Source organism: Rhinopithecus bieti, unplaced genomic scaffold (assembly GCF_001698545.2).
Source record: "Rhinopithecus bieti isolate Rb0 unplaced genomic scaffold, ASM169854v2 scaffold_39883, whole genome shotgun sequence".
In the NCBI taxonomy this organism is placed as follows: domain Eukaryota; kingdom Metazoa; phylum Chordata; class Mammalia; order Primates; family Cercopithecidae; genus Rhinopithecus; species Rhinopithecus bieti.
In genome coordinates this window covers 1,734,873-1,750,860 of record NW_016816948.1, presented here as the reverse complement: position 1 = coordinate 1,750,860, position 15,988 = coordinate 1,734,873, and the positions used below count along the sequence as shown (strand labels likewise).

The window sequence follows — 15,988 nt, the reverse complement described above, 5'->3', positions numbered from 1 at the left end:
CTCCCCCCACCCTACTTTTCCACTTTAGAAAACGTTAAAATTTGTCAGTTTCCCAACACTGCCCTTCCACTTTTCTGTATTAATACAAGTGTGTCTTAAAATACCATGTGCTAGTACACATAGTTGAAAAACTAGAGGTGCACTAGTATTTGACCACAGTTCTGCAGAACATTTCAGTTATAAACCTCTTCAATCTTAGCGAAGTTGATGCTACAGTAAATAATGCTAAAATAAGACTTCAGTACTCAAAAACATTTTTCAATAACGAAAGTAACATGCACACACACACTGAAGCAAATATTGAGTTTTTCATTGTAAGAAAGTACATTGTACTTACAAGTCATTTCCCCTGCAAGAATAAAAGACAGTGACTAGTGGAAAAGATTTCCTCCTGCTTTGATAATTGTGCCACTTTGACACTCTTCTATTTCAATAAGAAAAACTATGTAAAAAAGGTGATTGGTGTGACTGTCCAGAGCAAAACAATTCTTAATGTAGACGACTAAAGAAAGGCACTGAAAAACCAGACATCAAAAGGAATGAAGAATTCCTTAGGCATAATAATCCTAGCATAATGCTCCTTAAGAATATAGGAAATAGTCTTAAAACTTAATCTTTATGCATTTATGAAATTTTTTACTGAACTAAAATATCAATCTGGGATATTTAAGTTGCCTTAACTTTTCAAAAAATGCAAAACTTTTTGGATTTGGATTACTGAAGTTATTATTTTGGCAGTCAACTGGTTCCTTAAACAATATTTCATCAATTGAGACTCAAAAATCAGAAAAGAGCTGTGATTATTATACCCATTTTACAGAGGAAGGAAGTGAAGCTCAATGAGGTTAAGTACATTGCCCAAGGTCACACAGCTAGTAAGAGCACAGAAAGAGGATTCAGACCCAAAGCTACACTTACCAGAGTCTGTGTTTTCTTTAAAAAAAAAAACAAAAAACCAAAAACAACAACAACCATGTTCCACTCTCTGCTTTGATGTTATGTATTCCTAGCATATTATTTTTTTAAAGTACTAAAATACTAGGGAACTGCTGCAGAGAGTGCAGTAAAACTTGTGCCCTGTAATTTATCTGATTTTCTAAAAAAAAAATTAGAAATTTAAAAAATTGTTTTTTTGACATATGTGGCTTATTATAGCTTTTATCCATGCAATAAATATTTACTGAGTAACTCTTATAGATGCTGTTTTCTACAATTTTTCATTGAAACATACAGCTTTTCATCAAGATTATGGCTAAGCAGATTCTCCATATTATGGAAAACTTGCACTTCTATAAAAAAACTGTATTCTAAATTCTAAACAACTCACATGCAAATAAGGTTTTGAAACACATCGAATTGTTAAATGAGGACTTTATTCAAATTAGTTCTGTTTTACTAGTTTTACTGAAGATACTCTTAAAAGGTTAGTCAATAACTGTATTGTACAATCAAATGATTTCTGAAGCTGATCTTGATGATTTTAATAAGATAGTTCTTAGGAAGTTAGGTTACTTTCTTTTAAAAATTATACAGTACATATTAAAATTGCCTAATGGCTTAAGATAAGACTGCAAACTTTCAATCTAAATACGTAAAGCTGAGAATTAGCAGTTAACCACATACATTTAAGCATCTACATACTATAGATTTTAAAATGATGCCCATAGTAACACAGAATGTCCCAGTAATAACTCAGATATAACAAATGCTGGAAAAATTCTCTGTCTTTTAGTATCATTTTCACAAAATGACGACTGTCTTCTTTATTATAGATCTCTCATTAAAACATACTAATTCCTGAATCAAACAATCCTCCTACCTCAGCCTCCCCAACAGCTGGGACTACAGGCATGTGCTATCATATCCAGCTAAAATGTGAATTTTTGAATTTTTTAAAAATTACTGTTTCCTTTAGGAAGTCTATATAAACAACTATTACCTTAATCAATTGACTGGCAGTTCTGCAAATCTATCATTGATATAAATACCACCAACTTTCTGTAATTACTTTAGTATGCCAATCTCTTACCAAAATAACTCCTGTAGATTAAAAACAGTATTTATCAGATTCAGAGATGGCCCCAGTCTACCTTAGCAATAATCAGCAATTATAACAACTTAATATACTATCTGTTCCCAAGGAAAGGAGAATATAGCATAGAGTTATTCTTGGGAGTTAAAATAAAGGGACTAGAACTGCAAAGGATGTTTTATTTTTAAAGTAAATTGGAAGCTTCGTTGAGGATATTTTCAACTACCACATTTTCTTAATTTTATAAAACTCAAAGACATTAAGAAAGAAAAAAATCTGGTTGAGGATAAGGCAAATGTTGATAAGAATCCTCTGACTCGTGTTCTCTCTGAGTAACGAGGTGAATAGCTTGTTATGAAATCCTTTTCTCCCCTTCCTCCAAATCTGTGTTTGTATCTGAATTTTGGCACTCCACAGTTTCCACTATACTTAAGTCTTAAGTCTACTCCTAGTACCATAGAGCAGGATGTTAGTTTTCTTTTTTCTTTCCATTTTTTTTAAAATTTTTATTTTTTGAGACAGAGTCTCACTCTGTTGCCTAGGCTGAAGTGCAGTGGCTCAATCTTGCTCACTGCAACCTCTGCCACCCTGGTTCTAATGATTCTCCTGCCTCAGCCTCCCAAGTAGCTGGGATTACAGGTACACGCCACCATGCTCAGCTAATTTTTGTTTTTTTTAGTAGAGACGGGGTTTCACCATGTTGGCCCGGCTGCTCTTGAACTCCTGACCTTGNTTTTTCTTTCCATTTTTTTTTAAATTTTTATTTTTTGAGACAGAGTCTCACTCTGTTGCCTAGGCTGAAGTGCAGTGGCTCAATCTTGCTCACTGCAACCTCTGCCACCCTGGTTCTAATGATTCTCCTGCCTCAGCCTCCCAAGTAGCTGGGATTACAGGCTCCTGCCACTGTGCCCAGCTAATTTTTTTTTTTTTTTTTTTTTTTTTTTTTTTTTTTTTTTTTTTTTAGTAGAGATAGGGTTTCACCATCTTGGCCAGCTGCTCTTGAACTCCTGACCTCGTGATCTACCCACCTGGGCCTCCCAAAGTGCTGGGATTACAGGTGTGAGCCACCGTACCCAGCCAGCTTTCTTTTAACTAGGAAAAGTTATAAGAGATTTTAAGGCTATGAGGAGCTAAGATGTACTCCTGTCCTAGCAAGAACATTCTGTGAAATTGACTGGTAGGCAGTGAAGCTTGTTTCTGAGATCAGCAATAGAGTTTCTTGTAATGTAGTAAGTGTGAAAATAGCTATTTCCCAATCATCTTGTTCATTCCATGCACATTAGGGAAGAGGAAAATTCAACTGAGGGCCAATTCTCCCCTAAGAATCCTTTAGTTTAATTATGACCACAGTACATTAAACGTCTGTAAGACAACCATGTTAGCTCTGCTGCTCCTGACTGCAGTGGTGGAAGAGAGGAAACCCTTTCATTACTAAAAGACAGGGAAGGATGCCTCTGCGGGTAGAAAACATGGCTGAAAATTCAATTTAACTGAACACTAGGTCACTGTGCTTCTTGTAAATGAACATCTTTTGCTGCTAATTTTGTGCTATTTTGTCTTTCATTAAAAAAAGTAATTCAAGTTAAACTCAGCTGAACAGCAAAAGCTCTTCATATTTTGAAGCATTTTGGAACAATTACTTTGACGGAAGCCCTTGACAGTTAAATGACTCCGTTAAATGAATGTTATAGAAGTCACATAATGATTGTTAGTGAAATATTGAATTTAACCACAAATGAGGAAAACCAGTCATAAGCGCTATGGGTATATTTGAATAATAACATCTTGCTTATGAAGCTGAATTCTATAATTTTAATAATCAGGCAATCAACAAGTTAGCTGGTGGGTATGTTCCCCATCTTGGTGCTCTCTATTCATTTTTTATTTTGCTTTTGTTGTTGTTTTTTTAATCTGAGAAGCCATTAAGAAAATTTCAAAACTAGCAAGAATTTTCTCTTAAATTGGTACAGTATTTTACAGTTAGACAATTAATGAGTTGCTGTCCCACAAGTGAAGTCCTCCTCTTTCTTTTTTCTTATTTGCTGAGTGAGATTCTTTCACAAAGTAAAAAAGCAACAAAAGTCAAGAACATGCTGCCTGAGAAGTGTGAATTCAGTGTATGCCAGTGCTTCCTGCATCTGTGGGACTCAATATTCCTTTTCCTATTTTATGGATCAAATGTGAGATAGTATCAAGGCTTTTGCATGTTTTCTCATGACTAATAACTGAAATATGTATTGAAATAATAAAACTGGTACTGTTCAATTTCCTTTTAAATTCAATTCCAATATAAGTGAGAGTTATCATTGTGATGGTGAAATCTGACTTCTAAAATTCTGTTTTCTGGAGAAAGAGAGGAGCTAGAAATCCCTGTAGACTCAAACCGTGTGAGTTGTGAGTGGGTAGGCACATTTGGACTGAAAAAATGAGTCAGAAAAAAAGAATGTTCTTGTTTGTCTGGCAAGCTGGGGTGAAAGTCAATGCTAAACATACTGAGTGGTATAACTTGGATCTCTACCCACTGCGTGCGGTTGCATTTCCTGATTCTTCCAAGCAGGTGAGGCACAACTGTCTCCATGTTCTCACTACTCCCTGCATTTATCTTCATCATCAGCAATTGTCGATTTATACTTTAATTGCCTATTTACATGTCTGCTCCCCAGTAAAAGGTCACTCCCTAAGAACAGGGAATATCTTTTCATCTTGCATCCCCAACATTTCTCAGTTCAGATTAAGCTGTCCAATAAATGTATTTTTTAACTAGTAAACTTTTAACCTCTTTGGTTGACAGTGAAAATACATGGAAAAGGCCAGATAGTTTAAATATAAATACTGAAGTCCAGATACACAACAAGCTGCTTAAAGTAGCTATTACCTATAATCTTGCTACTCAAAGTGTGGTCCACAGTTCAGTAGCAGCAGCAGCATCTGGGAGCTTCATACATCCAGAATTTCAGGCCCTGCCTTAGACCTCCTGAGTCAGAATGCATTACAAGTTCCCCAGATAACGCTATGCACAGTGAAGTTTGAGAAGCATTTACCTATAACATATGATAGTAGGATGTCTGAAGAAGTGATGGGTATATAATGTAGAATAAATAAGGCCAGGGATTCTGATTAATACAGAAGCCTACTGAGAAAGTTTTAGAGCTCCCAGGACAGTCACTCAATGCTCACAGGTGGGAAACTCGCTCATACCAGTTCCCTTGGAACCCCTTCCAGACACTTCTTCACAACTCTTTCCTGTTTAAAGACAGAGCTGCTCTTAAAATTATCTTTTCTCCTTGGTGCAAAGAGAGCATTTATCGTCAGCATGCTGACATTTCCAGGAGTTTTGGCTTCCTCCACTGAAAATGTGGATGATTGAAAGGATATTGCTGACACCTGAATAAGAAATCCAGTGACTCCAAGCTTTGTAAATTTAATTATTTCCTTTAATTTTTTTTTTCAGGAATCTTTTTTTCTTTTCCTGAGCCTTGGAGAAGTCCTGGCAATTTTCATTTAAAAGAAATACAAGTCAGCAGTGGTTCACTGAACAGGCTGACACGTAATTTCATAGGGGAGAGGCGCTCTGTCTTTAATCTAATTTGTGCTCTCAATTCCCAGCTAATGTATCTAGGGATCCTGATGTATGCATTTACAAGGAGACATCTGTAATGCAGAGTCCAGCTCTCTGCAATTCTCTGAAACATGGGTAAAAAATTAGTCTGGGCTCTTGCAGCTGCCTGACAACATGATAAATCTCTATATACTCACAGATGTAGAAATATTCTCGGCCTGGCCTGAATTCAAATCCTAGAGAAAAGGGAGTGAAGAGCTGGAATTTTCAGAGAACTTCAGCGGTCCATTTGGAGAGTGAGGCCGGTTACATTCCCATCTCTTGAACCCTTTGGAAGTGTGGTCGCAGGCACTGTAGCCATCAAAGTTCACCATGTAGAGGACATAGCGCTCAGTCTTATCTTCTGGGACGGAGTCCTCATAGTGAGGGCAGAAAACATCCAGGTAGTCATTGATACAGACATCAATGTGGTAGTCACCCCTCTGGAATCTGTTAGAAAAGAAGAAACATGTGATAATTCATAGAGAAGGGGCTTTCTGCTTGGAATCAGTGGTTAAGCTATTCAATAATTCTGGAGCTAAAGCATCTAGTATAGTAAGTTCTTACTGAATGCCATTATGATTTGGGGCATGGTTTGAAATGTTGCAGTTCCCAATCCAAGCCACAAAAGCCATTTTACAGAGGGATTCCATTATATTTGTTTCAAAATATCCTACAAACTAAGTGCTTTGCTTTCATTTTAAATATTATATTAAATGTCACCCTTTCAAACTGTGGAACTCTATAGAGGTACTAATGTGTTGTTTTCCATGTTTCATTATTAAAATCATATATTAAAACAAAGTTCTTCTATTTTATAATAGTGTTTCACTTAATAACTGTTTTGAATAAATGAATGAGGAAATTNCCACAGTACATTAAACGTCTGTAAGACAACCATGTTAGCTCTGCTGCTCCTGACTGCAGTGGTGGAAGAGAGGAAACCCTTTCATTACTAAAAAGACAGGGAAGGATGCCTCTGCGGGTAGAAAACATGGCTGAAAATTCAATTTAACTGAACACTAGGTCACTGTGCTTCTTGTAAATGAACATCTTTTTGCTGCTAATTTTGTGCTATTTTGTCTTTCATTAAAAAAAGTAATTCAAGTTAAACTCAGCTGAACAGCAAAAAGCTCTTCATATTTTGAAGCATTTTGGAACAATTACTTTGACGGAAGCCCTTGACAGTTAAATGACTCCGTTAAATGAATGTTATAGAAGTCACATAATGATTGTTAGTGAAATATTGAATTTAACCACAAATGAGGAAAAACCAGTCATAAGCGCTATGGGTATATTTGAATAATAACATCTTGCTTATGAAGCTGAATTCTATAATTTTTAATAATCAGGCAATCAACAAGTTAGCTGGTGGGTATGTTCCCCATCTTGGTGCTCTCTATTCATTTTTTATTTTTGCTTTTGTTGTTGTTTTTTTAATCTGAGAAGCCATTAAGAAAATTTCAAAACTAGCAAGAATTTTCTCTTAAATTGGTACAGTATTTTACAGTTAGACAATTAATGAGTTGCTGTCCCACAAGTGAAGTCCTCCTCTTTCTTTTTTCTTATTTGCTGAGTGAGATTCTTTCACAAAGTAAAAAAGCAACAAAAGTCAAGAACATGCTGCCTGAGAAGTGTGAATTCAGTGTATGCCAGTGCTTCCTGCATCTGTGGGACTCAATATTCCTTTTCCTATTTTATGGATCAAATGTGAGATAGTATCAAGGCTTTTTGCATGTTTTCTCATGACTAATAACTGAAATATGTATTGAAATAATAAAACTGGTACTGTTCAATTTCCTTTTTAAATTCAATTCCAATATAAGTGAGAGTTATCATTGTGATGGTGAAATCTGACTTCTAAAATTCTGTTTTCTGGAGAAAGAGAGGAGCTAGAAATCCCTGTAGACTCAAACCGTGTGAGTTGTGAGTGGGTAGGCACATTTGGACTGAAAAAATGAGTCAGAAAAAAAGAATGTTCTTGTTTGTCTGGCAAGCTGGGGTGAAAGTCAATGCTAAACATACTGAGTGGTATAACTTGGATCTCTACCCACTGCGTGCGGTTGCATTTCCTGATTCTTCCAAGCAGGTGAGGCACAACTGTCTCCATGTTCTCACTACTCCCTGCATTTATCTTCATCATCAGCAATTGTCGATTTATACTTTAATTGCCTATTTACATGTCTGCTCCCCAGTAAAAGGTCACTCCCTAAGAACAGGGAATATCTTTTCATCTTGCATCCCCCAACATTTCTCAGTTCAGATTAAGCTGTCCAATAAATGTATTTTTTAACTAGTAAACTTTTAACCTCTTTGGTTGACAGTGAAAATACATGGAAAAGGCCAAATAGTTTAAATATAAATACTGAAGTCCAGATACACAACAAGCTGCTTAAAGTAGCTATTACCTATAATCTTGCTACTCAAAGTGTGGTCCACAGTTCAGTAGCAGCAGCAGCATCTGGGAGCTTCATACATCCAGAATTTCAGGCCCTGCCTTAGACCTCCTGAGTCAGAATGCATTACAAGTTCCCCAGATAACGCTATGCACAGTGAAGTTTGAGAAGCATTTACCTATAACATATGATAGTAGGATGTCTGAAGAAGTGATGGGTATATAATGTAGAATAAATAAGGCCAGGGATTCTGATTAATACAGAAGCCTACTGAGAAAGTTTTAGAGCTCCCAGGACAGTCACTCAATGCTCACAGGTGGGAAACTCGCTCATACCAGTTCCCTTGGAACCCCTTCCAGACACTTCTTCACAACTCTTTCCTGTTTAAAGACAGAGCTGCTCTTAAAAATTATCTTTTCTCCTTGGTGCAAAGAGAGCATTTATCGTCAGCATGCTGACATTTCCAGGAGTTTTGGCTTCCTCCACTGAAAATGTGGATGATTGAAAGGATATTGCTGACACCTGAATAAGAAATCCAGTGACTCCAAGCTTTGTAAATTTAATTATTTCCTTTAATTTTTTTTTTCAGGAATCTTTTTTTCTTTTCCTGAGCCTTGGAGAAGTCCTGGCAATTTTCATTTAAAAGAAATACAAGTCAGCAGTGGTTCACTGAACAGGCTGACACGTAATTTCATAGGGGGAGAGGCGCTCTGTCTTTAATCTAATTTGTGCTCTCAATTCCCAGCTAATGTATCTAGGGATCCTGATGTATGCATTTACAAGGAGACATCTGTAATGCAGAGTCCAGCTCTCTGCAATTCTCTGAAACATGGGTAAAAAATTAGTCTGGGCTCTTGCAGCTGCCTGACAACATGATAAATCTCTATATACTCACAGATGTAGAAATATTCTCGGCCTGGCCTGAATTCAAATCCTAGAGAAAAGGGAGTGAAGAGCTGGAATTTTTCAGAGAACTTCAGCGGTCCATTTGGAGAGTGAGGCCGGTTACATTCCCATCTCTTGAACCCTTTGGAAGTGTGGTCGCAGGCACTGTAGCCATCAAAGTTCACCATGTAGAGGACATAGCGCTCAGTCTTATCTTCTGGGACGGAGTCCTCATAGTGAGGGCAGAAAACATCCAGGTAGTCATTGATACAGACATCAATGTGGTAGTCACCCCTCTGGAATCTGTTAGAAAAAGAAGAAACATGTGATAATTCATAGAGAAGGGGCTTTCTGCTTGGAATCAGTGGTTAAGCTATTCAATAATTCTGGAGCTAAAGCATCTAGTATAGTAAGTTCTTACTGAATGCCATTATGATTTGGGGCATGGTTTGAAATGTTGCAGTTCCCAATCCAAGCCACAAAAAGCCATTTTACAGAGGGATTCCATTATATTTGTTTCAAAATATCCTACAAACTAAGTGCTTTGCTTTCATTTTAAATATTATATTAAATGTCACCCTTTCAAACTGTGGAACTCTATAGAGGTACTAATGTGTTGTTTTCCATGTTTCATTATTAAAAATCATATATTAAAACAAAGTTCTTCTATTTTTATAATAGTGTTTCACTTAATAACTGTTTTTGAATAAATGAATGAGGAAATTAAAGAACAAATAAATGACTGAATTGTTTTTTGTTATAGTTGAGGCCATTTTCCACTTTCTATGCAAATGAGAATTACAGCCATAAAATTGGGAGAATTAGAATCATAACATTTTACATTAGAAAGAAAATTCCTAAAACACTTCCATTTTAGAGAAAAATAAAAAGACATAAAGATGAAGCAGTGAGTGATGGAGCGAAACCTAATGTGGAGACTTCGGATCCCAGTTCAGTGCTTTTCTTAGATCTGCTACGTCAGAAACTTATTTTAGTGCATCTCGCTTTCGATGCAGCATCTTTTCCATATTGAGAAAACAACCCATCTAAATCAAATGACTTTTCCCCTCATTTCTTTTAATTCTACAGGTCATGTTCTAGAGCTGAGCTGGTGAGTAATGAAAAGTAACAAGGCCAATGAAAATAGCCAAAGCCATGGCAAATTCATCCTAGTTAAAAATGTACACATGTGAATACACACCCTCCCCACCACAAACACCACACTATCTGCTTCAATTCTCATCTCACAAAAGTTTTGCTTATCTGCTTTAACTAATGTGTCTTTCCCCAGCAGCTGAACAGTATTTCCCAAAACACAACGATGTGTGAAACAGGAACTGTTATGCATACAACTTTCTTAGTCTAAAATCACGGTGGAAAAGCATACAAAACAAAGCATCCTTTGTTTTTAGCTGATGAGGAAATTCTTCTCTGAGCCCTTAGAAGTTTCATCATAAAACTGTTACTGCTGAAAAACAATGCTCATAAAGTCATATAATCTCTGAGCTGGACAGTCTGAGCGTGAACACTTCCCAGTGGCAGTGAGACAGTCTATTCCATTTTTGGACATCTCTAAATGTTGGAAAGTTTCTTCTTATATTCAGCATAAATCCACTTTTGTGTAATTTCTACCCAATGGTCCTACTTCTGCTGCCTGGAATTACAAAGAACAAATCAAATTCCTCTTCTGCAAGGGAGTCCATAAAACATTTGAAGATGTCAGCTATATCTCTCTGTATCTTCCTTTCTGTAGACATTTGAAAATCTTGATTCCTTTGGTTCTTTCTAGTATAGTTCCCAGGCTCCTCATCATTCTAGATTCTTGCCCCTTCTCATAGTCTCCAGTTTCCCAGTATATTCCCCATAAAATGCTGCACCCGAACATTGACATAAAAACGACCTCTCACAGCTTTGACCAAAGTCTACCCCCGTAGAAATATACCACCTTCTAGCCGGGTATGGTGGCTCACGCCTGTAATCCCAGCACTTTGGGAGGTCGAGGCAGGCAGATCACTTGAGTCCAGGAGTTTGAGACCAGCCTGGCCAACATGGCGAAACCCTGTCTCTACTAAAAATACAAAACATATTACCCAGGCGTGGTGGCACATGCCTGTAATCCCAGCTACTTGGAAGGCTGAGGCACAAGAATCGCACAAACCTGGAAGGCGGAGGTTGCAGTGAGCTGAGATCACACCACTGCACTCTAGCCTGGGTGACAGAGTAAGACTCAATCTCAAAAAAGTAAAAAGAAAGAAATATACCACTTTCACTCTGGATGCTAAATATTCATTGATAAGCCAAGATACTCTTCTGAGAGACAACATTGTGAAAAAGTGGTGACACCATTCGTTTTGACCGAGTAGACCTAGATTTAAGAACTGGATCTGCTGTTGGTTGAGTGGGAGATTCATAAATCACTCTGAGCCTCAGTTTCCTCATATGTAAGTTGGACTAATCATGAGAACCTGCCTTCCTGACCTCCTGTGGCTGCTTCAAGCCTTAGAATAAGGAAATGTATGGAAAGAACTGTGTAGATGTAAACCACTGCTACCATCATCAGGATATACCGAAGCATATGAAAATAAGTAAATAAAATATTGATTTAAAAATAATAGCAGTAAGAACATACAACAGAGATAAAAATAATATCTATATTTCCCCTTTTAAAAATCCAAAAGGAAAATCATATAGAAATGTTAAATTCTGTCCTTAAATGTCAAATGATCCATAGAAACTCCACTTGACTCTTGCTCTTGAAAAGCAACATGCTGATTTACACAAGAGAAATAAGGAAAAATTCTCAGAATATTCACTTTTCAGCTAGAGGATCCCAAAATACATAACCATTTTTTTTAAAAAAAACCGAAAACACTCAGATGTATTTATATTTGCAGTGATCACGGGTTTACTTTTTCTTCATTACTAGCAGACAACGATTTGTCAAGATGCAAGGAAAGCCTGTGTTGCTTTTAAAAGAGTTTTGAACATCAAGGTAACATCACTACCGAAGTACAGAGAAAAGACACTGCAAGGTTCAGATAAAAGGGTGCTGGGATATGAAGCATCAGCACTCAGAGTAGCCTGACAGTTTTGGATAACAGCCAGACAAGAACTGCAGCAGAAGGCAATGCCCAGACGCACTTTATATTATTATATTATTATTATAGATTTTAAAGAGATTCAAGGGGGAAGTTTTTTCTTTCCCTAAGTGTCACTCATTTTAGCTTCTACTAGCATTTGGCACTGCTCAAAGTGAAAGTAAAAATTAAAACTGCCATTGTCTGGACCCATTCTGCTACTCCTTTATTCTACAATTCCATTATTCCACAACTGAAAACAAAAAAGGCAGTTTCTTGATGCCTAAAACTTTTCTCTCCTTTCCTAACTTTTATCCCTGTTAATGTGCTAAACTTTTACTGAAGCAAACTGTGAGGTTGAAGACACATTCTACTTTGTGTTGACCAGCTATCCCTTCTGGTGACATTTTACTTCGCATGGAGTGTTAAGTGAATTACTGTGGTACCTATTTTAAACATGCGATTGCCCCAGAAATTACAATTTCTTTTCTTTTTTTTTTTTTGAGAGGAGTCTCACTCTGTCACCAGGCTGGAGTGCAGTGGTGCGATCTCGGCTCACTGCAACCTCCACCTCCATAGTTCAAGCAATTCCCCTGCCTCAGCCTCTTGAGTAGGAGGGATATAGGCACGCGCCACCACACCCAGCTAATTTTTGTATTTTTAGTAGAGACGGGGTTTCACCATGTTGGCCAGAACGGCCTCGATCTCCTGACCTCGTGATCCGCCCAGCTCGGGCTCTCAAAGTGCTAGGATTACAGGTGTAAGCCACTGTGCCCGGCCATAATTACTATTTCTATCCTTTTAGCCGTATGACAAAGAAAAGATGATGATTCACTATAGAATCAATTTACACTTTTGTTTCAGATCTTAAATTCGTATAGTTTACTAATGTAAATTTCAAAGGGTGGACAATATCAATATTTTAAAAATACCAAATTGGAACTCATAAAATGTATCTACATAACGTACTCAAGTATAATCCAAAGAAAAGTTTAGGATCAGATATGCTAATGCTATTAGGTTGGTGCAAAAGTAATTGCGGTTTTTGCCTTAATATATCAAATCATGCTCCCTGGGTATAAAGTCGAATGGGAAAGTTCTTTTCTGGCCATACTGTGAAGGAGCACATAAGTTGGCTAATATTAGAGTGCTTATTATGTTACATTCATTATCTCAACTTAATCTCTATTACAATGCCACAGAATAGCCACTATTATTACTACACCCATTTAAAGATGAGGAAATTCAGATTAAGAAGTCAAGTAACGTGCCCAATATTACACAAGTAGTAAAGAAAAAGGGGAGGCAGAATTCAAACCCAGTCTGACCTCAGAACCAAAGCTCTTCACTTTTTCATTTTGTGAGAGATGAAATTGCTAGAGCCAAGTCCTTAGGTCAGCTCTGTATTCCTCCAGAGGGACCCATTTTCATTCTTGATGAGGTTTCAGTTCTTTCCTTCATTCACTGATGCAACAAACGTTTGCTGCATCCAGGATCTGCTATGTGTTTTACATATGTTATCGTATGAAATCTTCCAAACCACCCTATTGTGTAGTTTTAATTAGTTTCACTTTACCAATGAGGAGAGGACATTCAGAGAGGGCATTGTTCAACTTTTTATAGCTAATAAATAGCAGAGTTAGGATCTGAACTCAAGTCTTACATGGTTCTGAAGCATATTCTTGTCCTCCTAACCACAATGGTTCCAAAGCTTCACCAGCTACAGTAACGACCCTCTTAAGAGTTTGGGTTACCTTTATATTTACACTGATCTTCTAGCAGAGCATTGCAGCAAGGTGTCCCAGCCCTACTGTCTCCTCCACGAGGTCTGTCCCAAACTCCTAAACTGAAAAGCTAAGGGGTGTGTCAACATTTAGAATAAGCCTCAGATTGCAGGGTTAGCTCCTGACTCATCCTTTCACAGAATAACATGTCAGCAGCCATTCACATAAAGGGATCTTTTTTCCATCAGGAAATAGCTTTCATGAGCTCTAGCTCATATTAAAGAGGAAACTGACATCTACGAAGACTGATTCTGCATGCCAATATTTACAAATGCCATGGGTAACACAGCCATTGCTTTAACACATTTGTAAATTTCTTGGAAATTTTCTTGTAAATGTCTTCTCTTTGTGTCTTATTCTTAATTCCATCCCTTGTATCAGCAGTTCCATACCTCTCTCTGAGATCACCACATAATTTTAACTATAAGAATATCTGGCTCCATACCAAGCCAGCAATAATTACAATACAATCTCTACTAAATTATCACAGTGCTTCACAATGTAAAAGCACGCTCAGTTACCATAGTTAGAAAAGCAATTGTGTTTGAGTAAAACAATTACTGCACTGCCTGTTTTCACAGTGCAAAAGTCTCAAGAGTCAAGAAACATCTCATATGCACAAAAAGATCATCCCTGCTCCCCACCAGACTGCATGGCCACTTAGGTCAATGTTCTGTGAAAATAAATAGTTGACCCTTGAGCAACACGGGTTTGAACTGCATGGATCCACTTACATGTGGACTTGCTTCTACCTGTGCCACCCCTGAGACAGCAAGGCCAATCCCTCTTCATCCTCAGTCTACTCAATGTGAAGACAAGGATGAAGACCTTTAGGATGATCCACTTCCACTTAAAAAGACTAAATATATTTTCTCTTCCTTATGATTTTATTAATAACATTTTCTTTTCTCTAGCTTACTTGATTATAAGAATATAGTATATAATATGTTTAACATACAAAATATGTGTTAATTAACTGTTATATTAATGGCAAGGCTTCCAAGCAAATGTAGGCTATTAGTAGCTAAGGTTTTCAGGAGTCAAAAGTTATACCTGGATTTTCAACTACATGCAGGGTCAGTGACCTTAACCTCCCACATTGTTCAAGGATAAACTTCATATTATATGTACTCTATTATGGCAAGAATACATTGTAAACATTTATCAAAATTTGGCAGTAGACTGGTTCAGAATCAATGTCATATATATTATGAAAGCGTAATTTTAGTTAATTTAGGAAAATAAAATTCAGCATGGCAACTAGTCCTTTGCAATCATCTCAAATACCAAAAATGAATTATGTACTTTACGGTAGTTCTTGCTGAACCAGAGGCCACCTGGAGCATTGGATAAAAAGCACATTTCCAGGGCTATTGACAGCAAAAGTAACAACTGAAGCTGGGATTAGAGCTGAAAAGTGTGCTTCTGGAAAGTGTGTTTGTTTCTCAGTGTTTACCTACGACATTCCATTGTATGCTGAATAAATTTTAATTTTCAATTTAAAGCCACTGTTAATATCTATCCCTTGCTGAGCATGGTGGCTGATACCTGTAATCCTAGGACTTTGGGTAGCTGAAGTGGGAGGATCACTTGAGCCCAGGAGCTTGAGACCAGCCTGGGCAATACAGTGAGACTCCATCTCTATAAAACATTTAAAAAAAAAAAAATTAACCAGGCATAGTGGTGTATGCTTATAGTCCCAGCTACTCAGGAGGCTGAGGCAGGAAGATCGCATAAGCCTCAGAGACAGAGGTTGTAGTGAACCGAGATTGTGCCACTGCACTCCAGCCTGGGCAACAGAGCAAGACCCTGTCTCAAAAAAAAAAAAAAAAATTGCTCCCTGTACTGAACCTGTCTGCAAGAAGTAAGTCATGACTTCAGTCTCAGAATTCGGATGAAATAAAGACAAGAGAAGTGAGGTAACAGTTGATAACTACCTTTTCATTTAGATCTCACCAGTGTGCCCTCACCTTTCTACTGAGTGAGGAAGCAAAGCACTGTTTGATGACATTAGGTAGCCTAAGCCATAAGAGCTTTGTCCTCCAGGGTACTTCATTTTCAAACTTGGGTGACTGCAAAAGGTACATCTACTACTTAAATAGTCTAGGTCCTTTACTAGTCTCAAGTGTAAGTTCTCAATGTACTCTGACCCTGTCTCCTGGTTCCTCTTTACTAAGGTAAGTAGATATCACCTCGCTTTTCCTCCTTATGATTTT

The 15,988-nt window shown here is 37.3% G+C and overlaps 1 protein-coding gene across 2 annotated transcripts in view; it reads right to left on the bottom strand.

Moving 5' to 3' along the window:
- Positions 1–15,988, bottom strand: part of EFNA5 (ephrin A5) — a 297,159-nt gene that overhangs the window by 38,749 nt on the left and 242,422 nt on the right. The window contains exon 1 of one of the 2 annotated variants that reach the window (XR_001882159.1): positions 5,789–6,077. Coding sequence is in view for 1 of the 2 variants with exons in the window: in XM_017855638.1 (XP_017711127.1) it covers positions 8,922–9,214 (293 nt within the window). In the remaining variant the exon portion in view is untranslated. Of the gene's footprint in view, positions 1–5,788; positions 6,078–8,921; positions 9,215–15,988 lie in introns of those variants that run through there. The other variant, XM_017855638.1, reaches the window with a different exon arrangement.